Source organism: Acinonyx jubatus, chromosome E4 (assembly GCF_027475565.1).
Source record: "Acinonyx jubatus isolate Ajub_Pintada_27869175 chromosome E4, VMU_Ajub_asm_v1.0, whole genome shotgun sequence".
Lineage (NCBI taxonomy): Eukaryota > Metazoa > Chordata > Mammalia > Carnivora > Felidae > Acinonyx > Acinonyx jubatus.
This window is the reverse complement of record NC_069395.1, coordinates 14227628-14250742: the sequence shown is the minus strand read 5'-3', so window position 1 is coordinate 14250742 and position 23115 is coordinate 14227628. Positions and strand designations below refer to the sequence as shown.

The 23115-nt window shown below is 36.8% G+C and overlaps 1 protein-coding gene across 2 annotated transcripts in view; it reads right to left on the bottom strand.

The window, feature by feature from the left end:
• Positions 1 to 1997: 1997 nt before the first annotated feature.
• The window catches only part of GPATCH2 (G-patch domain containing 2), a 176717-nt gene continuing 155599 nt past the window's right edge, over positions 1998 to 23115 (bottom strand). Inside the window, exons 9-10 of one of the 2 annotated variants that reach the window (XM_027074979.2) lie at positions 17309 to 17397; positions 1998 to 5024 (exon numbers count right to left, since the gene is read on the bottom strand). In XM_027074979.2, the coding sequence (XP_026930780.2) occupies positions 4804 to 5024; positions 17309 to 17397 (310 nt within the window). In that variant the 3' untranslated portion in view covers positions 1998 to 4803. Of the gene's footprint in view, positions 5025 to 5053; positions 5705 to 17308; positions 17398 to 23115 lie in introns of those variants that run through there. The other variant, XM_027074980.2, reaches the window with a different exon arrangement.

The window sequence follows — 23115 nt, the reverse complement described above, 5'->3', positions numbered from 1 at the left end:
TGGCCCAACTTCAGAGAAAATAAACACATGCAGGAAAATAAGGTAGAACAGGTCACAATCAGCTGTGAATAAATGTGAGTCAAATATGTTTACCAATTTTTTCTCCAATTTTTTTTCAAAACATTGAAGTTTTCCAGGGCTTAGAAATTAACAATGAATTGAGCAGTTTGATCTTAATTGTCAAAGGGTAGTAATTAAAAAAAAAATTTTTAAAGCACTTTCAACTTTACTTTCAGGTTAAGAGGTGAATGTTTAAAGCACGAAGACAATGACTGCTTAAAAATAATCTTTTTAAATATTGTTTTATTCTTTCATTCTTTGTTGTTCTATTAATATAGACTTCTACCAAGAGGAAAAAAAAAACCTAAAAAAAAAAAATCCAAAATAGTCTTTGTTAACCTACTTCATTTTACAATACTGATTTAGATCACTTTTTGTTTTTAGAATGACAACATACAGGAAGAAATGATTTTCACTTCAAGAAAATCTGCTCAAAATGAAAATGTGTTGATGTAATCGTTAGTTCAATTACAAGAATATCAATTCACAATGTTAAAATAAACATATTAATAAAATGCAATATTTTGCAATCATGTCTGTTTATTGCACACATTATGTGCCCTGTAAACACACCTGTATGTATACACTATGAATATCTTTACCTCTACTGTCTTAACTTGGGTTTGGTAAGCACAGTAGGAGTCATAAAATCTATGTATCCAAATGTTGAGACCAATTAATTAATTGGTAAATTTTAATCAGTTATGAATTTTCTTTTAAAGGGGTACCATGTAACTGAAAAATGAAAGCAAACAAATTTGAGGGGAACATAGCCTTAAAATTATGTTTGGGGAGAAGGAAGGAAAGAAGGAAATGACTTGAGGACACAGTCTCACCAATATCAAGTATAACAAGTATACAAAGAAAAAAGTTCAATTGCTAAGGTAGGTCATGTTCAGCTTCTCTTGGCTACAGCTTAGGGATGGGTAATTTAGACAATAAAGGAAGAGACCTATGTATTCTCTAAATTTTTTAGCACAACCAATTAATTTGACATGGGGCTTTAGATACTGTAGAATAGAAAATGGCTTCCCAAATGAGCAGAGAAGAATGTTACCACCTTTTTTAAGGAGACATGAATGATGCCTTCTAAATCATGAATTTCTTTGGATGCTTTGGGTTCTATGGGCACAGTAATGGGTAAAAATTATATGTGAAACATAAATTAATGGGTTTCATATCTTAAATATTTGATTTATATTAAGAATTCAATATTTTGATTGTTTATTTCTCCAATTACATTCTGGTACAAATAGAACATCAGGTCTGCACTGATTTATCTTGAAGACTGAATGGGGAAGGGATGTATGTACTTCCGATGTATGTTTGTGTGATAGCAGGGAAAGCTTAGGATATTGTCACTTCCCTACTTTGAGTATTGATTCATGTTTTGTATAGTGAAATACAGGGATACCTTGGATTGCAAGTAACTTGTTCTGCGAGTGTTCTGCAAGACAAGCAAACATTCCTAATAAATTTTAACTTGAAAAACGAGAGATATCTTTCAATACTAGTAGTGTGGGAGGGCATATATCACATGATCACAACTGAGCCAATGGTTCTTCTCTCTCTCTCTCTGTCACTGTGGGATTGTGGGTGATCGCCTCCCATGCTCAGATGCTCAGTCTCAGGCCACGTTGTTTGACAAAAGATCAGTTATTTTTGAGAACATTGGAAGGTGCCCACAACAGGCACTCGTGTATTTTTTTGTCACTTCAAAGCACCTATGGACAGTCCTTTGCTTTTCCATACAAGAGTAAGCTTAGGAATGCTTTGCTTCATTCTAGGTCATTGGATAGGTTCCTTGTTAAACTTTCACGAAAAGAAAAAGAATCCATTGAGCCAATAGATAGCAGTGATTCTGTTAGTGAGTGATAGTGAAATTTGTCCTACACAGTAACCCTTCTCCCTCTGGTCTCCCTCATACCAGCCACAAAGGTTTTCAAAGGTAATTTATTTTTCTTTGTATTTTCTTTATTATTTTGTATCATATTACAGTATTATAATCATTTTTATATGAGTATTTTTGGGTTGTGGAATAAATCATCCAGGTTTCCCTGGTTTCTTATGGGGAAATTCGCTTTGATATACAAGTGCTTTGGATGACAAGCATGTTTCCAGAATGAATTATGCTCGCAAACCAAGGTTTTACGGTACTTCCATAACATAAAAAATATTTTAAGTCCTCTGAGAGACACATAAAGGGCTCTAGAGGTCAAGATTAAGACCTTTCTTCTGCTTGCTGAAAATGTAAACATGGTCTTTTTAAGAGGGAGTGTTAGAGGAAAATACCCAAGGTAAGTGAGCATCTCAGAGGGGCTGCTTCAGATGACTAGGATCTCTCCAGATGGGAAACAACACAAAACGTTCATAAAGACTGCAATACTTAATCAAGGAGTTTCCCCATGTTGGTATGTTCTGCTTTTCCTCACTATGAGGGTTCGAACATTAGGAGTTTGGGACCAGTCTCACAAGAACCTTACTGTGTGTTATCAGTGGCTCCAAATTTGGCTTTTCAAAATTCTAGGCTTTTAGACAATTCAGGCAATGGGTTTTTAAAGAAATCTTTTGAGTAGATCCTAGAGCACTATACACAATCTAAGAAGTTTCAACCTGGTATATAGATGATCTCCAGATTTCTCCCCTTACATAGCTAGAATGAGTATTTAACAAAAAGCACTTTTTTAAAAAAATGGCAAATTTATATGAAACAAACTTGTAGAAAATAATCAAACAATAGGGTTACTCTATCCAATAAGAATGCCTCAAATGAACAATTCACCTGGTAGTCTATAATCCCTAAACCAAACTGTCCTCTTACCACAATACCCCTAGGAAAGAAGAGAATTCTTAAACATGTATGTTTGGCAAACCATAGAGACTCTCAAATAGAAGGCTGACTTTCTTTTCCCTAACTGGCAGTTAGGGCACCACCTGGGAAAGGTCTACTATAGGCATAAAGCTTTACTTCCTACTTTAAAAAACTCGGGGACTTACAAATTTTCTAAAACCTACTAGAATGTAGTGAGGATTTTCAGGGCAGTGAAACTGCTGTGTGATACTATAATGGTAGACTCATGTCATTATACATTGATCCAAACCTACAGAATGTACCAGACCAGAGTGAACTGTAATGTAAACTGTAGACTTTAGGTGATTATGATGTATCATGGAGGCTTACCACTTGTAACAAACGTCCCGCCCAAGTGGGGGATGGTGATAATGGGGGAGGTTGTGCATGTTTGGGGGCAGAGGGCCTATGAGAAGTCTCAGTACCTTCTCTTTAATTTTTCTGTGAACCTAAAACTGCTCTTAAAAAAACTTACAAAACTCCATTAGAAAGGTGATTCACACGTGTTACCCTGGCCTTTACTCAACCAATAAAAGCCATTATAAATATGATATCAGTCCTTAATAATGAAGATCATCATCCTCTAAGCTAAGAGCAATTTAGAAGCCTTGGCATTATAAAGCAGATGATTCAAAAATAACAATAGAGGCATATAATAAAAATGACTTGTTTTTTGCTTGGTTTTAAAGTAACTACTCAGATGTTAGAAAGGGCAAATCATTACCATTCATTCTCTTGTTCACCTTGTAAATGGGTTGGATCACTGCCAGAGATCTGAATTCTTGGGAGAGCCATTTAAATTTTCAAATAAATCGATTCAATAATTCAAACAGGTTACTCCAATGGTTAAAACTGAAAATTAGTTTACTACAGTTGCATTGATCTAAAAAAATATCAACCTTTGGGAAGACAGAGGTAGAAGTAAATCTAGATGAATAGAATTTACAGTTCGGTCATGGTGAATTGAAAAAATACATTTTTCTTTCAATAATTATTTGATGTTCTAAATGAGGTAAAATTGGTAAAATCCGCAAGTCATGTTGAGGGCACTCCGGTGATAACAATGATGAGGTTTGTTTTGGTCAACAATGTCAGAGGGAAACATTAATCACTGTTTGTCAACTGTGAACCTGATACTACCCTGTCCAAGGATAGATGAATGGGTACCACCCCATTACAGAATCCTCACGAAAAAGCCAGATTCAAGGAATGTGAAATTGGCAAGCCTTTCAAACAAAGATTTGCTTAGGACTTCATTGACGTGATGATCGGTCTTGGAGTTCTGGGTGTGATAGGAAACAACATCCTTTCTGGCCTATCCCATTTGAGAAACACGTGGGTGTCTCATGTTTGCCTGGGCATTGCACACACAATGACTGAATCCAGCTAGAAATGACTGACCTATGAGATCAAAATAAATAGGGGCAACAAGCTGTTATTTATACCTAGAAATAACTGGAAGTTGCTGAAAAAATTTTTAAAGGTAAAGGTTTTCACTTTAGCACCAGTAACTGTGAGGGAACCCCATTTCTATCACTGTGGCAGGACCATTCGCAGGACGCTAGAGTGAGGAGTTTGAGGCAAGGTCAATTTCTGCTTCGAAAACGGAAGCTATGTTGTAATATTAGGGCAATGGAATATATATATATATACACACACACACACACACACATATATACATACATACAATGGAATATATATATACGTATGTATATATATACACATACATATATATAAATATGTACATACATATACATACATACACACATATATGTGTACGTACATATGTATATATGTACGTACACATATACATGTGTACATATGTATGTACATATATATATATATATATATATATAAAATAAAAATAAAACATTTCTTCTTTGTTTTTCTTCTCAGGCAGATTTTCCTGAATTGGGAGTGGCAGGTGCAGGGGTGCTTTTTGGTAGAGGAAATCCAAGACCTAATCCTTTTGGCCTCTGCATGGCTTGGATTGGCTCCGCGATCCCCTTGCCGTCTCGTCCAAGGCCTGACCCAGGTGTCCAGCCCATATTCTGGAGCATTCGATTTCCAATGTTGCTTTCTAGGATTGGCTGGGCGTTTTCTCCTACAAATCCTGAAATTATAAAATGACAAAAAAAAAAAAAAAAACAACACCCCCCCGCCCCAAAACACATTAGTACAGACACAGGTGAAGATCTCCTCTCAAGCTAAGAAAATCATATTTTCATAAGTTTTTCTTTCAACAAGGTACTGGGGGTGGGGGTGGGGAAGGGGTGAGAGGGTCGTTGTTTATTCATCTTGGGAGAAGGAGCTTGTAGTGGTAGAGGGATCCATGGAAGAAAGATCTTGTTTAGAGTTTCAGCTATACTACTTAGTAGTTGATTAAGTTATTTAACTTCTTGGGGCTTTTGTTTTCTCTTCTGTAAAGTAGGTATAACAACGTCCACTGCCTACCTCACAGCAAGTTGCCAGGGTCAGATGAGATCGTGCAGGCAAAGTATTCTCAGTAAATGATAAAATACAAAGAGATTTAATTTCATTGCTGTGTTAGTGTCAACGATAATTCTGAAGATCACCAACTTACGATCTAATACCTTATACTTCCTCGGGGCTTTGACATTCCATAAAACCAAAACTAAAACCAAACCAAATAAAAAGCACAACTGATGACATCCCCAATTCATAGAAATTGTTGACATTGTTCTAATCATCTTGTTATTTATTATTTGGACTATAACATATGCACCTTTTAACTCCTTTCTTCCCCCTTCTTCCATTTCTATGTTTTGATCACTATAGAAGGAGGCAAGAAGGGAAGAATAGAGAAAAAAGAGTATTACTGTCATGTATAGCACTGTATATAAAGTAATCCCTTTTCCCTCCATCCCTGATCTCCTACCTACCCTCATTCCTTATTTTGGAAAAGGAGGTTGGGCAGTGCTTACCATGAGATTTAGAAATAGCTGTTATTTCCCCAATGTTCTTAGCAAAGACAATTGAGAGATGCACCCATCTTAAGCATTATCTATTTGATGACATTTTCAAAGATTGACTTTTTTTTTAAACAAAGTTTTTATTTATTTATTTATCTTGATAGCACAGAGACTGAGATCATGACCTGACTCGAAATCGAGTTGGATCCTCAACTGACAGAGCTACCCAGACTCCCCCCAAAGATTGACCTTTAACTTAAATTTTCTTGTAGGCTCTTATGGAAATAGTTGAGCATACGAACCGTACATCTGATTCTAGGGGAAAGCGCAGAAGTACCAAATCTCTAAATTCGAGGGATTGTGAAATGAACAAGTGTAAAAGTCAAGGAAGCACAAGAACCTGGGCTCCCTCCTTTGACAGAGACTTGGCCTTGCTCTGTGTGCCCCAGCTGTACAGTGCAGGCTGGCACCCTGAGAGTGGCCCATTTCTGCTTATCCTGTATCAGCAGCTGTGAGATTGTGGCGTATGAAAGGGGACTATAGCAAATCTAGAGATAACCTGTTAAAAGTAATCAGGACTCTCAAATACAGAGCATTTCTTATGATACGCTCCTTGCAGAAGAAGGAAGTGGCGAGCAAATACTGGAGATTGTGTTCGAAAGGGGTTGAGGGCATCTTAAAACAGTCTTTATTTTAGTGAGAACATGTTTAGCCCAATCTCCTCTGTCAGAGCTTTCTGAGAAGTCTGTGGTAGAACTCTGGGCCACAAACTTGCAGGGATGCAGTGCTAGCTCGCCCTTCCCTCCTTAGTCCTCCATGGATAAAGTCTCACTTTTCAAAGATCTGAGTATGTCTCTGGTGTATATACCAGCTAAGCCCTGGGTCCGGCATATTTCTGGTCGGAAATGTGAGCTCTCTTCCTGGACAGTTTGAGGGTTGAAATGGGCAGCTGTTGACAAGATCACTCACTACTCTCGAAGGCTTGTGAATCAGATGTCTTTGGCATCGACCCACATCCCCCTCCGCACCTTTTCCACCATCATCAATTTTTCCTCCCTGACTTGGGGGTTATGAGGGTACCTTCTACTCCATCCCCACTCCCCAAGAAGGTTGGGACTCTCTGTCCTTTTCCTTCTCTAAGACTACGTTTAAAATGGTAATACAAGGCACAGAAGGATCCTCCAGCACCAGTAATAACAACAAAAGTTACTATGGGACTGGAAAGTGTAGTGTTCTATTTCTTCGCCTGGATGTTGGTAACAGAAATGGCCAGTGCATTATTGTTCTTTAAACTGTACCTATGCATTTCTGTGTATTCTTTGGCATATATATTTCACAGTAAAAAAAAAAATCATAATGAAAGAAATGCCAGGGTTGAACCAACAGTTTGTTTCACGTGGTACTTCATATCTGGCCTTCTCGGGGAAGAGCAAGTGGGTTGTTCCTCCTGATTCTGACTTCTACAAGAATGGAAGTGCAAAGAGCTAGAAATAATTTTTAATAACCGACACTCATTTACTATAATCAATTGATTTTCAAAGCCCTTTATTGGACATCGTGGTAGTCTCAATCTTCAGTACATTTTAGGACTGAGAATAGAATACATTATTGCCATTTGCTAAATTAATTACAGGGAGTAAGGAAAAACTAGGTTACTCCAATAATGAGTCAGTTTTGGATTTGTCAAATTGGGTCTCAGCTCACTGAAACAAGTACCTTAATGTGTAATGAAAAACCAAGCAGCTTAAATGGCAATGACTGTTGTCAAAGAAAAATTCATAATTAACATTATTTACTGCTAGACTAGGGCAATTATATATATATATATATATATATATATATATATATATATATATATATATATAAAGTCTCTGTGCACATATGCACACACACATACACACACACACGCATATATAAAACGTAAAAAATGGACCTCTTAGTTAACACACGCACACACACACACAGCAAACAAAAGCCGTTTGTCAAAACTTTTCCCTAATATAACAACAAAAAAAGCAATTAGGTTTTTATTTTGAAATTATGATTATGGTGGCAACCAAGACAGACATCCGAGATATCTAATATTTTCTGAACAGCCGCCGAACAGGTATGTCAGGTTGAACAGTGAACTAGCGTTCTGTCCCACACCCCTGATTTTTCAGTGATTGCCACAAATCAGTTTAACTCCATCTCTAAGCTCCAATCAGGTCAGAGGTCTACTGGTGCTCTGGCTGCACGTCTGTTTAATCATACCTTGGATGCAAGAGCTTGCAAAAGTTCAGGTTTAAAATCTGTTTCATATTTAAGAAAAAATATGAGGCCAATTTAATACACCTCTTCAAAAATTGCTAAATTGTGGTCAATTCTCAGATCTAAAGTGAACATCAAATGGTAATTGACTATCCTAATTTCAAATGTTGGTATTTGGTATTTCCCAGGAGTGACCACGCGAATTCTCCCCATGCTTGTTTTTTATACAGATGGAAAAGAACCCACTCCTTCTCTGTATTTTAGGTGATTTCATCTCTCTTCTTCATGAACATAAAACAAAGCATTATATTATACTTTGAAGTAAAACAATAAAAAGAAAGAATATTTAATTTCTCAAACGCTAAATCTTTCCACATAGAAACAGATTCCTGAAAAACAAACAAAAAAAAGCTTTTCTATACAACCTTAAAGAAAAGGTAACAGTTACTTCATTTTTCACGGACAATGATTCTGGAGTGAGATCTACTGTTGGTCTCTCATCCTTTTTATGAGATTAAGACTTGGGAGCGGAACAACTCTGTCTCCGCACAGCATCCTACAACCTTAATTTCCTTTCCTTTTGCTCCTGGCAGTGCTAAATCTTTTAAGTCCTTTCCTGGAAGGCTCTCCTCCTGTTTGGGCAATTTTAGCAACACGAAGCCTGCTAACTCTCCCGCATGCTCCCGTTCCCAGCCCCCTTTACTCGGGATTTCTTATGACAGCCTAGTCGCTCCTTTCCCCTCGAATCTTCCAGAGAGTATTGTGGATGGCAATTCACTTGCGTAATTGGCTCAAGAGATGAGAATCTTGTATCGGCCTCTCTTAGCTGCTAATCTGTCCAGCTGACTGGAAGCCTAATTGGCAGCTTGTTTAGTAATTTGGCTTCTCAAGTGTTGTATTGATGTTGGATAAACAGCCAATGGAAGGGGAGGTCATACATACTGCAGGGTTCCTACATAACAGCCCATGGACCCCACTTCAGACCCTCCCCTGTATTCAGAAGGCATTTGTGGTACGCATTCACTCTTTCTTACCATCCTCTTTTCCCTATTACTTCTCTAGCCAGCTTGGGGCCAAGACTATTATTATTATTATTATCATCATTATTATTTGTGGTTATTAATCGTGAGTTATAATGCAGTCCTCTGTTCTCAATAACTAATTTTTAAGGACATGGGTTGTTTGATTACTATTAAGAAAAGAAACAGCATTTAGCACAGTTTGAGTTGTGAGAAAATGGTAGGTGTTACTACTCATTGTCAGGTGTCTTAATTATTTCATTCTGAATATAGAAAAGCCTGATTCAGACCATTCTGCATTTTATCTGCAAAACTGTAGACACTTCTCATGTGAATTTTGTTAAATCAAATCAGTTTGAATCTTTAATGCCTAAAATACAAGGCACATGCTTTTAAAATAATAAATAATAAAAATTTAATGTAGAACTAATTTCCCTTTTTTCTTAAGTGATGAAAACTTTGTAAAAAAATGAAAGACGTAATCTATATTGACATGTTTGGAGAAGTGTTTTTATTAATAAATATTTTTATTGTACAGAAATATATTTCTTATGGAATCATTATGTATCAAAGAATAGTCTTTTCAAAAAACTAAAAAAAAATATCTTAAAATTGTATTGGTTGTGAAGGCACACAGGGATGTTAATTTTCAATAATATAATCCGGACCATGGTCTCCCTATTATGTACCATGCACGTGGTTTACTTGTTAGGCATATGATATTCATCTCCGTTCCTCATAACAACTGTGCTAAGAAGGAATGATAAATGGCCTTGGAGACACGATGTCACTTAACCATGACTATGCAGTGAGTAAGCTCCGATTCAAACTTTGGTTAAGTTTACTCCGAAAGCCTACCTCCTTTCCTGAAAATTAATGGCAAGTAAATAGTTTTAGTGATGATGATGCTTCAAATAACTAAAAAAAATGGGTTATAGGTGAATTGCAATAATATCTTCTCTCAATTTGCTTATGGGCAATATACAGCAAAAATATACTGGCATAGGTGGATAACAATATATAACGAAGTCTGTAGCTCTGCAGTTACAAATACTTCCATATACACTATTTCTTTTGATCTTCCTGGCCAATCTAAGGTATTATTGGTTTCATTTTGCAGATGACACTGAGGTTTGAAGAGGTAACACACCTGCCCAAAGTCAACTAGCTAGAAAGTCCCAGTTAAAATGTGAACTCTCATTTGAGTCCAAATGTTACTGACTCACTGACTGAACATTTAATTTAAAATACTATACCACTAATATTTTCTATTATGTCATTTCTTCTGCCACATTCTCTCAAATGACTAAGATTTTACTCTATTCACAAATTTCAAACTCCTGAAAAATTTCTAGTCTAACCTAGCATAGCAAGTCTGTCTGAAAAGAGTGCTTCAACTCTCTTGAAATACTTAAAGATTCATTTTGCTTGCTATAAATACAGCTTATCTGGCTTTCTTTTACAGATATTTAAATTATAACTTAAGTTTTAGTTGTACTTACCATAAACAGCATTTACAGGGTTTTGTTTTTTGATCTATAATAATAATCCCTGAATTTAACTGATGCATTTACTCCATTTACATTTATTGTGATTACTGGTATATCTGGATCTATTTTTCCCGTATTATTTAATGCTATTTGCCTCACGTTTCTCTATATTTTTGTGGACTTCTCTATATTTTTGTTTCTTCCTTTCTGGCATCTCTACATTTTTGTTTCCTCCTTTATGGTATCTATTGCTTGTTTACACTAGCTTGAAAATTATATTTTTATTCTTTTGGTTATTACCTTTAAGTGTCAACATGCATACTTATTATTTTTTCACACTTCTATATTGTTGTCCAGAGTTTTACTTCCATCTTAACTTTTATACATCCAAATTAACCATCTTCATGGGCACTTCAACATCATTATTAACTTTTATATATTCAATATTTTAGCTTTATGGACATGTTTAACAATCTCTTTGCTCACAGTTCCTTCTTGATTTTGATTCTCTTTTTATGCATCCTATTTTCTTCTACATGAAGTGATAAGTTTAGTAATAATTGGTCTTTACCTGGAATTGTCTTTATTTCATCCTCACTCTTGGGAAATAGTTTAACTGGATATAAAACTCTATGTTGATAATTATTTTGTCTCCATACTTTGAAAATCTTATCTCTTATGTTCTAGGCTGTACTTATGTTTTTAAGTTTGCTACCAATGTGATGTCATTCCTACGTAGGTTACATCTTTTATCCCTGGCTACTAAGTTCTTTTCTTTCTCTTTGGTGTTCTTAAGTTTTATTACAATGCGTCTAGGTATGACTAAATTTACATTTCTTATTTTCTGATAAAGATTTGTGTACAGTTTGAATATGAAGATTCACATTTTCCTTCAGTTGTTTCATTGAATTCAGTCAATATGCCCCTGGAATAATGCACCTCCCTATTCTTTCTACCTCTTCTGGAAGTTCTATTAGATGTATGTATGTTGAACTTGATTCTCCTCCAAGTCTTCCAGCCATTCTACCTTCTATATTTTTACCTCAGTTCTTTTAGGTAGTCTCTTCAAATTGCTCTTTAAATCTGTTTACAACCTTTTTTTTTTTTTAATTTTTGGCTCATAAGACCACTTTCAGTAGGTTTTCATTTGTAAAATAAAAAGAATCATTTAGAGTTTAAGGCATGTACCATGAGAGTGGCTTTGCATTTGCTTCAAAGACCAGTTTTTTGTTAGGTTTTTGGCTTGGTGTAATTTTACAATAGAAATTCATGTGAGGATAAATTCTTGGTTACAAATCTTCAGAATCCTCTACTTGAAGCCCAGGTGGAAATGAGATCCTTTATTTTCCTGTGCCTATAGGCAGAGTTTTGTTTCCAGTCTGCCCTTTTCTGAGGATAGAGCTTTCCACAGGTTCTGGCTTGATAGGATCTTTACTTATACCCAACTCCCCATCTTAGCTCCCTTCCCACAGGGGCACTCACCAATATACCTCAGTGGTCCTAGATTGGGACAGTCTAAACTGGGCGTGGGCATGGGAGGTGCTTAGGATCATTTCTGGTCTTTTTTAAAAAAAAATTTTTTTTCAACGTTTATTTATTTTTGGGACAGAGAGAGACAGAGCATGAACGGGGGAGGGGCAGAGAGAGAGGGAAACACAGAATCGGAAACAGGCTCCAGGCTCTGAGCCATCAGCCCAGAGCCTGACGCGGGGGTCAAACTCACTGACCGCGAGATCGTGACCTGGCTGAAGTTGGACGCTTAACCGACTGCGCCACCCAGGCGCCCCGGATCATTTCTGGTCTTGACCATTTACTTTCCTTCAGTCTCAACTATACATCTAAAAAGATGGCTGTACATTTTGTTTAGCATGTCCAGATATTCTGTAGTTTGAGTCTTTTCTCATTATTTAGTCTTTTATATTGTCAGGAACACAATGGTTTTCTATCTAATTTGGATGCTTACCCTTTCCTTAAGTGTTCCTGTTATGAAATGGAGAGCCATTTAAGGCTCTCCTAAAACAGCAAACTGAAAGGTAGTTTGGTGATGCGTGTATCAAGAGGATGACAGTGATATGTTTCCTAGGCTTTTGCTATAGGTTCAGATATAGTCTGTTTTCAAATTTAATACCATTGATCTTCCCCCAAAGTCTGCCTGTTTTAAAATCCTGGAAGAGGTAAGATAAACTACAGTGGTCATATAGATCCAGCGGTAAAAGAAAATAAAAATAGAATTTTTGATAAAGTAAATTTGGACAATTGAAGAGATACAGCACTTTAGAAGTGGTCTTGGTTATACCAACCATTTCTTGATTATGATCAGTGTGACTTTTAATTAAAAGCACACTTTCTAAAAATCTTCACCACTATTAGGATTTACAACTCGCCTTTATTGCCTTAAATATTCACAGAGATTATTTTATTATTGAAGTATCAGTAGGATGCTGAGGAAAAAGTCGACAAGTCACAACAAGCTGTAATGCAACCTCTTGCCAAGAAGTTGCATGTCCCAGAAGACAGTTACCCTGGAGTAATATCTATACCAAGATATTAAACTTCAATATGCGGGGCACCCGGGGGGCTCAGTTGGTTGGGCGTCCAACTTCAGCTCAGGTCATGATCTCATGGTTCGTGAGTTCGAGCCCCATGTCGGGCTCTGTGCTGACAGCTCAGAGCCTGGAGCCTGCTTCAGATTCTGTTTCCCTTTCTCTCTGCCCCTTCCCCATTCACACTCTGTCTCTCTCTGTCTCAAAAATGAATAAACATTAAAAAAAAAAAAATTCAATAGGCATCTCATTACATAATTTAAAATGTATAGAAAAAAGGTTGACTCCTTATGATGACTATTTTCCTTATGATATTTGTTCAATAGAAAGCAAAATAATAACAAAAAAAGCAAAACAGTAATAGCAAATACTAATTGTGGATAGCAATGAATTCAGTAATGTATAGAGAACAAAGCATTTAAAAAAACGCGGTAGCCACAATATTTCAGAAAGCACACTTAAATCTTCTTACTATCAAATCCTCAATAAGCTATGACTTCTACCAAAAACACAGACCATAACCAACATTGCTGACTGCCTTTTAAAAATGTGTTAATAATATTCTTCCTATTTTGTTCACTGCTTTTCTTCACCTTTACAGATGACATTTTTCAAACTATAAAATGCATTCTGCTGGCAAACCTTCTTGCTTCAACAGTTCTCAATTTTATAATAGTAAATCTACATCCTTTGCTACTGAGACATCCACTATCTTTTGGTATGTGACTTTGAATGAGGCAGAGAACAAGCCATACATTTAAAAATCAATATCTAACCTTATCAATATTCATTTTACTTTGTCGATACAAAATACAAAGGTGAAAGAGCAGTAAATAAGCTAAAGCACTGAAATAAATTTGGTGTTCCTGTCACAATTAATAAATGTTCACCCGATAACACTGCTGGCTAGTCTATAGCCTTATAAAGCAAATGAAATTATGCTTCAGTGCCATTGCTAAAACAGGGTGAATAAAATTTTCAACACAATAGCAGGTAAAGATGATCAGATTTGGGGTTATTAATTTCATAGGGGACTTTTAAAAGTATATTATTTATTATGTATAAAACATATAACTGTTTATTTTTAGAGTCTTAAATTGTCATATGAACCCTGTTCAGGATTATAAAGTTAAAGTGCCAAATTATAGTTTTCTGACAATGTTTTGGTACATGTTTTCTGAAGCTGCTGTTTGACCGCATAATATTTCACATACAAATCAGAGGGGATCATTAAACAATATTTGAGCTGTCTGCCTTTTAACTCTTATCCCCTATTTCAAAAGAGAGGCAGTTATCTTTACTTGCATTTTTCCAGCTTGGACTGAATACTGACTAAAGGCAGAAGAAAACTGAAAATATACTTCCGTTCAATGCATTATTTGGTATGTTTGCAAGGGCCTATAAAATGGCAAGAATATTCACTTTAAAATAGTTCTATGTGCTAACTCAACTTTGAAAACTTGCAAATATAACTGACTATCAGGAGACTGAATATACTCCAGAATTTGAAAATTATAATTTTCAGAGACAAGATGATCTAGGATTCATAACCTCATTATCAAAGTGTATTTATGCAAAAGCATTTCTTACTTGAATTTGGATAATAATCTTCACCTTCGAGTTGATTCATTAGTATTAGAAGATATTCTTTTTAAAACTGAGGGCTTTTAAATAACCTCATTCTCTTCCTCTTTGAGAGGAACAGTTATGCATGGATTTAAAAAATGCATTGGAAATGAGTAACATAATTCTCTTACTCAACTACTGTAATTACAAAAATGCATTAAATTTCTATGAATTTTATTCTTTAAGCAAAAAAAAAAATCTAGTAATATAATCAAAATCCTGAATCTTAAGAGAATCACAACAGTTTTTAAATAGAACATCTGGAATATGCTGGTACAAGCTTATGAATGTTTTAGGCTAAAGTTTAATGTTTATACCCATACTCCATATAAATGATTTCCTCTGATGCTATTGAGATGTAACATCAAAATCACCTTGTAGGAATAATTATATTATCCTCTCCTCAACCATTATGCCTTTTCCTTCTCACTTCACATATGTTCAGAGTGTTAGAACCTGACCCTCGTATTCTCTCTTCCTTATTGCTGGCACAAAGGTGCCTTAGTCATACTCCTAAGATTGTTCTTGTACTATTTCTGCCACTAATGTCTGAATCATTGAAAGATAAGAGAATTCAGGGACCATTCAACTGGAATGGGGCTATTAAAGAATCCTACACCTGCCTTATGAAAGATTTGAATTGAAGAACTTAAGACATGTATTTGATCTAAAAGTGGCTATATGTTCCTGCATAAAGAGATATATCAGACGTATTCTCACGAAGGTTCTGTAACTCTACATAGCGATACTGAGATAAGTCTTCCATGAAACTTAAGACACAATAGCAGGCTCAAATAAACCTATGCCATGGAACAGTCTTTACAAATGTATTCTTACACAAAGGCTATAGTATGTTGTCATGGAAAGAGTAGGGATTTAGAAGTCCTGAAGGTGGATGTAGGCTGGAAACCTCGCTTGGCCATTCAGTCATTACGTCTTCTCCAGTAACAAAGAAAAAACCGAACACTGCTGTGTATCTTAAATTTTATGGTGTAAAGTGATAATAACACCACCAAGCTCACAGAATTATTACAAAGATAAAAGAAAATAATAAAGTTTCTGTTACCTACTAGGTACCCAACAAGTGGTAAACATTATTCTACATAAATATGAACACATGCCACACATAGGTGCTTCTTACTTCCAAATTCTGAAAACTCAATACAACTACAAGATGAAGATCAATATTATATCCACTCATAACCACATGCCTAATTTCATAATGTCACCCTTCATATAGAGGGAACAACTACATCATGAGTGCTTCAATTGTAAGGCATTCAATTTTTTTAGTCCTCAACCATAGGACAGGTGCCCTAAATAAAAAAATTAAAGCTTCCCATCCTTTATTTCTTTGACATCACCATGTCAAGATTTTTCTCCCCCTTCTCACAGTTTATTCTCCTGGTTGACATGAATCTTATTTTCGTATTGTACAGTTCAGAATGGGAAAAAGAACTTTTCCTATACAAGGTTTCCCAAATGAAGAGAAAGTTTATAGATCTGAATGGGTTAAAGATCCCAAGCAACAGGCCAAAGCTATTATTCTTTGTAACTGACCAAGTAACTACACTGAAAACATTTCTTAGACTCAGTTTGCTGCGTCACAAATCTAGGATGGTTAATTGTAGTTTATTCCGATGGGGGTGGGGTCCAACACTTTAATGTCCCGTTGGCTTCCTCCTCTCATTGGTTTTTTATCTCTACCTTCCTTACCATTGTTCTTGCATGAGATTTTGTTATACATACTAGTGTTATTCCTATCCTTCACCACCAAGCTTGAGTCTTTTAGGCAGGCTTCTCGGGCCTAGTGACTTCCCTCTGCTCAGCACTTGTGTTTTTCCCTATTCCACACTCTTTAGAATGGCATGCTATTCGAAGGATGTGTCCTTTGAGGTGGAAATGGTGAGAGACATTTTATTCTAATGCAGATTTTTTTTTTTTTTTTTTTTTTTGAGTAAACTCAATGCCCAACGTGGGGCTTGAACTCAGGACTCTGAGATCAAGCGTCTCGGGCCCTACCGACGGAGTCAGACCGGTATCTCTGTTTAAATAAGGAAAGACAAACCAAGGATTGCTGCAGAGCTGGGGCTAGAAACCAGACGGACGCAATCATAGCTATAGCTTTCCATCTTCCATAATATGGGACCTTGTGTTTTGAGGCTGCTCCTTACACTTTTGAATTGCTTCCTATTAATCTCTTCTGGGGTTATTTGTCTTTTCATCTATTTATCCCTTGTCTTCCCAACCAGTCTATAAATTTCTGGACACAGCCTTTGAAGATTTTGTATCCCTTAACACCTCACACAAAGTCTTGCGTTTGGGCAGGTGTGTGGCAAATATTTTGTTGACTGGCTGCCTGAAAAATCTGGGCAAGGAGCACACAGTATATCCTGACACCAAAGGCAAGCGATTTAATAGTTGCTTGTAACTGTGCTCTTTTCTCAGTGCAAGTGATTTAGAATTATCTGTATTTTCCTCTTGATGGCTTATGAACTTTCTATTTGTGTTCTGCCCCAACCCCTTCTTGCTTTACCTGCTGTGGTAGGTCCAGGCAAGGGTGCAGCTTTTCTTCTCCGCTTGATATCTCCAGTGCATAGGGATCCCAAATGCATGCTTGTTTGCCTACAAGTAATTATCAGAAAAAACTATTAACAAAGGAGGAAAAAAAATGACACATAAATACGCAGCTTGGGTAATCTGAACCTAAATCAAAACATTCTCAACAAAGATGGAACAGCATAGTAAAACCACCAATCTTGTTTATATCGAAACATAATTACATTTGTTGACAAGCATTCAGCAGCTAAATGCGCCATCATAAATTGTTACTGGAATGAATAATATAAAAGGAATGCTTTTTAATTTTCAAAACTGGCAATCTTTCTAGCTCAACATAAAATCAAGCACTGTTGCTTCTGACAGGAAAATAGCTAAGATTAATTATCTAAAGAGATCACAATACTGTTGCTAGGTTATCAATTGGTTACTAATGCTTTACTGTCAGAGCAACGTTTATTACAGGAAAAGTATGATCAATTTCTTTTAGGATATTATGTGGCAGTGACTTCTCTTAAAACATTTTAAACAGATAGAAGGAAATAGTGATGTTTTCTCTTATAATTCATATGATCAGAATTCTTGCCTAATTGTTTATTAGCTAGGTGAGGAAATATAATTTGAATGCATTAATGCTGGTCTACTGCTATTAAACAGGCTAACAGGGTATTGGATTATATTTGTAAACACATGACACGTAGCGACTGAGAAGTAGAACTTCTGTTATTCTTGAAACTAGTTAGAACTGGATTATTCTGCCTAATCATGGACTCCTAGATTAGTAAGTTTTGGAAAAATTAGAAATGGCCCAATTAGAAGTCAAGAAAAAATAATACAAAGTTGGAAAAGACTGAAAAGTCTTTGAACATTTGAAGCTAGAGAGGGATGCTGTTCATTTCCCAGATCATAATCCCTGATGTGGGGTTGGGATCATGTCTGGGGATCATGAAGCAAAAATAAATGATGTATGTTTATTGTAGCATGTGTTCTTCTAGGAATTCTATGTGTTCTTCAGGTAGTATCCTGAAGTTTTACAGCACCTGTAGGGAGGGGCCAAGGGCAGGCAGCCCCCAAATGGGGCACTTTGGCATGCAGATTGTATCAGGCTGAAAACAATCAAGGCCCAAAAGACTGAGGAAGAAACTTTATTACCCTCTCCCCCACCATAACTGACTAAAAGAATTTAGGTAGAGGAGTTGCTTTAGGAAGAGACCCATCACCATTGATAACTACATTATAATATGAACTAAGTATGACAGAAAGGGAGGAACCTAACAAGGCCTGTTGTATCAAAGTCCTCTTTATGTCCCATTGTTTCTGAATGGCCCAGCAAACATTTGTTCTTCCAACATTTGTTCTTTTTCATCTTCTTGTGCATTATATTCCTTCTCATTTAAGTCCCAGATTCCTATCCCCCTTCTCCTTAGTTTAGGATGACATATATACTCCTCTCGCTGGACCGGTTTTGGAATCTCACGTCTGGGTGGGTTCCCTGAATGTACAAAATTTAAGTTGATTTTCTCCTGTTAACTTGTCTCATGTCAATTTGATTCTTAGTCCAGGTAGAAGAATCTTGAATGACAAAGGAAAATTATTTTCTCCCCTACACACCCAATTTGGAAACACCCAGATTACTAGAGAAAATTTTAAAAGGGAAACATTAATTCAGGTAAAAACCAAGATATATATTTATAGACATACACTCCGGCATTTAAATATAGTGAAAAATTGGAACTGGGGAGTTTAAGTACTTTACATATAGGTTCTAGCCATATTGCACAAAGTAAAGTATTATAATGATCTGGTTGATCCACAGTAAAATAAATACACTGTGAAAATCTATCAGTATAGGTAATAGCAAATAGGCACTTGTCTTATTTTCTCTTCCTTTTGTATTAAGTGCATACTGTTTCTCCATTAAATATTTACAATTATTTTTTAAAATGTTGACTTACTTATTTTGGGGGGGGGAGCAGAGGGGGTAGAGAGAGAGAGAGGGAGAGAGAGAGAGAAAAATCCCAAGCAGGCTCTGTGCTGTCAGCACAGAGCCCAATGCCAGACCCGATCTCATGAACCATGAGATCATCACCTGACCTGAGCTGAAATCAAGAGTCAGATGTTTAACTGACTAAGCCACCGAGGCACCCGTAAATATTTACAATTATGAAAATATTTAAAAGTAATTAGTTCAGGTAGTGACTAACTTTGCAGAAATACACACACACACATACACATATGTCAAAATGTTTATCGACATGCAAAATGGTAACATTTTTGTTGGATTTTGAGGTGTGGTCTTGGCCCCAATGCCAAGAAAAGCGAATTGTTTTGATCCTATCTATTTAAAAATTTTTTTAATATGTATTTTTGATAGAGAAAGGCAGCGTGAGCAGGGGAGGGGCAGAGAGAGAGGGAGACACGGAATCCAAAGCAGGCTCCACGCTCTGAGTTGTCGGCACAGAGCCCGGCACAGGGCTCGAACTCGTGAGAACCGTGAGATCGTGACCTGAGCTGAAGTTGGACACTTAACCGACTGAGTCACCCAGGTGCCCCTGATCATACCTATTTTTTAAAACTATTAGAAATTTTTAAAGGCTACAATAATATCAGAGAAGACACATCCTTTTGATACAAAATTAATGAATTCAGTTGTTCAGCAAGCATTTATTAGTATCTACTACGGACTTAGCATAAGCGCCCAGACGTGGTGACAATAAGGAGAGTAGGAAAGAAGAGATGGCAGATACAAAGGTCCTGGAATATTCCCGTCCTATTATTGGAGGAGTTTACAGTCTGAATAGGGAGACTACGTCATGAGTACATGAAATAATTAAGAACACTGGTGGCAATGGCAGGGTCTGCAACTTTATTAAATATTACTAGAGATTGTATTATTTAGTCCTAATGACAATTCTTTCTTTTTTAAAGTTTATTTATTTATTTTGAGGGTGGGGAGGGGCACCCCCCTCCCATGGGGGGGGGGTCCCAATGCAGGACTGTCTCACAAACTGTGCCTGAGCCGAAATCCAGAGTCAGACACTTAACCAACCGAGCCACACAGGTGCCCTGGTCCTTATAACAATTCTAAACATGTTGTGTTGCATATACCTTTTTTCCTTTGTAGGTAAATATTTGTACTTCAATGGAAAACTATACTTTTGGAGCATAGTCTTCTTGGCATCAGGTTCTGATTCTACAGGAGCTAGTTTACAATTCTATGTCCTAGGTACCCAAGCAATGGGAAATAATGCTTGTCTATAGAAATGCAAATGAATTGTCCCCAGGAAGGACAATCCTCCTTCCTGTGGAAAAGCCAGTTCTGCATCCATTTGCACATTTATGTCCCCATTCCTTACTCTTTATAAATTTGTGCTTCTCTGACTTCTCCCTGGAAGCCCTTATAAGATCTGCCTGGTTCCCTCGTTCACTCATGAGTTAAATAATATCTCAAACACACACTCTTTTTAATTTGTGAAAGAGTCACGATTTTATCTTTTTGTCCAAAATTATCCTTTAACATATTTGATCCCTCCTGAGCACCGCCCCCAGCCCCTCCCCACCCCTCACCCCCCCGCCCCCCCTTCCCAGCAAAAGACTGCAGTAAAACTGACCTTCTGCAGAGCATACACCAGACAGGCTCAGATATCAGGAATAGCTGAGAAGGAGGGGGAGGTACCATTCGGAAAATGGGAATAAAGTGGGAATCTGCATTCTGAGGCACAGCCCTTTTGTTGTCGAGTTGTGAAAACCAGCCCACGAACCATCTACTTCTGATCCTCTTGTTAAAACAGAATTATGCTAAGTGAAATAAGTCAGTCAGAAAAAGACAAATGCCACGTGATTTCACTCATACTTGTAATTTAAGAAACAAAACAAATGAACATATGGGAAGGGGCGGGGCAAGAGAGGAGGGAAGCAAACCACCAGAGGCTCTTAATGATAGAGAATAAACTGAGGGTTTATGGGAGGGAGGTGGGTGGGAGAGGGGCTAGATGGGTGATGGGTGCTAAAAAGGACACTTGTGATGAGCACTGGGTGTTGTATGTAAATGAGGAGTCAGTGAATTCTACTCCTGAAACCAATATTGCACTGTATGTTAACTAAAATTTAAATTAAAAAAAAAAAGTAACCAAAAAGCACCCCCTGCTCCCCACACCAAAAACAAAACAAAACAAAACAAAAACAAACAATAACAACAACAACAAAACCCCCCAAAACATAAATAACCTTAGTTTAAGTAATTGCTGGTTAGGTTTCCTACACCTGTTGCTGAAAGTATTTTAAATGATACAGTTTGTTCGGGTCAGAGATTTAGGTGTAGCTCAGGACGTCTGGGGAGCAGTGTTTCAAGAAGGGACTACATAATATGAAGGAGAAAGAACACTGGGGTTGGATCATGGGCCATATATATGCCACATATCCCCCATGGAGGCATCTGAATTTTATAGCTGATGTGGAGTTATCAAAGGTCATTTGGTAAGAGATTAGAATCCTGGGATGCTGGTAGGCAGTGGGGTTGGCCAGAGTTGAGACTGACGAGAGGGTTTGCAAAATCTAGACACACATTGCCTCCCAGGTCTCCCTTCTGTTACCACTGAGAATAACACCACGGAACTTCTTTGTGTTAGTCTATCTCAGAGAGGAGGTGGGCAGGGACCGGCAGGTGGTCCATGAAAAGTCCTGATTCTGGCATTAAAAAAACAAGCAAACAAAAACAAAAACCAAACAAATGAACAAACAAAAAACAACTATGCCAGATTTCATTACTTTCAGATACATTTAAAGCTCAAACTGAGCTAAAGAAAATTAGCCAGGAGTGTCTCTCTTAAGAAATACATTTTTAGAAACAATTAGAAGAAATACTGGAGGGTCTGACACATAGTAGCTGCTCACTGTGACTTTTACCATTGCTGGCCTCCATTTACATTGTTCTCGCACTAATGCATGTAACAGGAGTCTTCCAATTGCTTGAAAATCATTCTCTGATGTCAGTATTGCCTTTAAACCTTTATCATTTTTTTTTTTTACACTATTAAAACTTATTAGGAAGGCCTGTTTACAAACGTGGTGGAAAACAACCCTCAGGAACAACTCCTTCTTTTAAACATTTCTCCTCATTGCTGGGCCCAAATTCCCTTTTGGGTATCTTTGCGGAAGAAATGGGAATTTTCATTTAACTCCTCTTCCCCACCCTCAGCAGAGCTACATACAGGAGAAGAGACAGACAAACATTCAAGGAGAATAAAGTTAAAGTTAATAAAGTCAGTACATTGAACCTGAAGACCTGAACCATAAGAAAACAAGCTGGTTGCATTTCAGTAATTCTATCAGGAATTGACTATCTGTTACAACACATTCAGAGATCTGGATTATTGATCAGTAAAATTATCCCATTTAGGCTTGTCCTCCCCCCTTTTCCTTCAGACAGGTGCAATGAAGTTGCTACAAATAACACTAAGTAAGGTCTACTCTGTTATTTGGTTGTCACTCTTAATGTAAAACATAGCGGTTACCTTTTAATTTGAAATCAATGAATGTCTCAAAGGCAACCTTGTTGCTTTGGTCTAAATGAGTCATTTGGTTTTGCAAAGCAGAACACTTGGCTTACTACTCAAGGTGATAGTTGGCGATTTTTGTTTTTTGTGGTGGTGTTTTGAAGAATGATAATACACTTTTCCATGAAAAGACCCTAAGTTCTTAAGAATAATGTTAAGATTTTTTGGTAAGGCGCTGCAAGGAAATTACCAATCAGCTATGTCTGTATATTTGTTTCCATTAACAGTA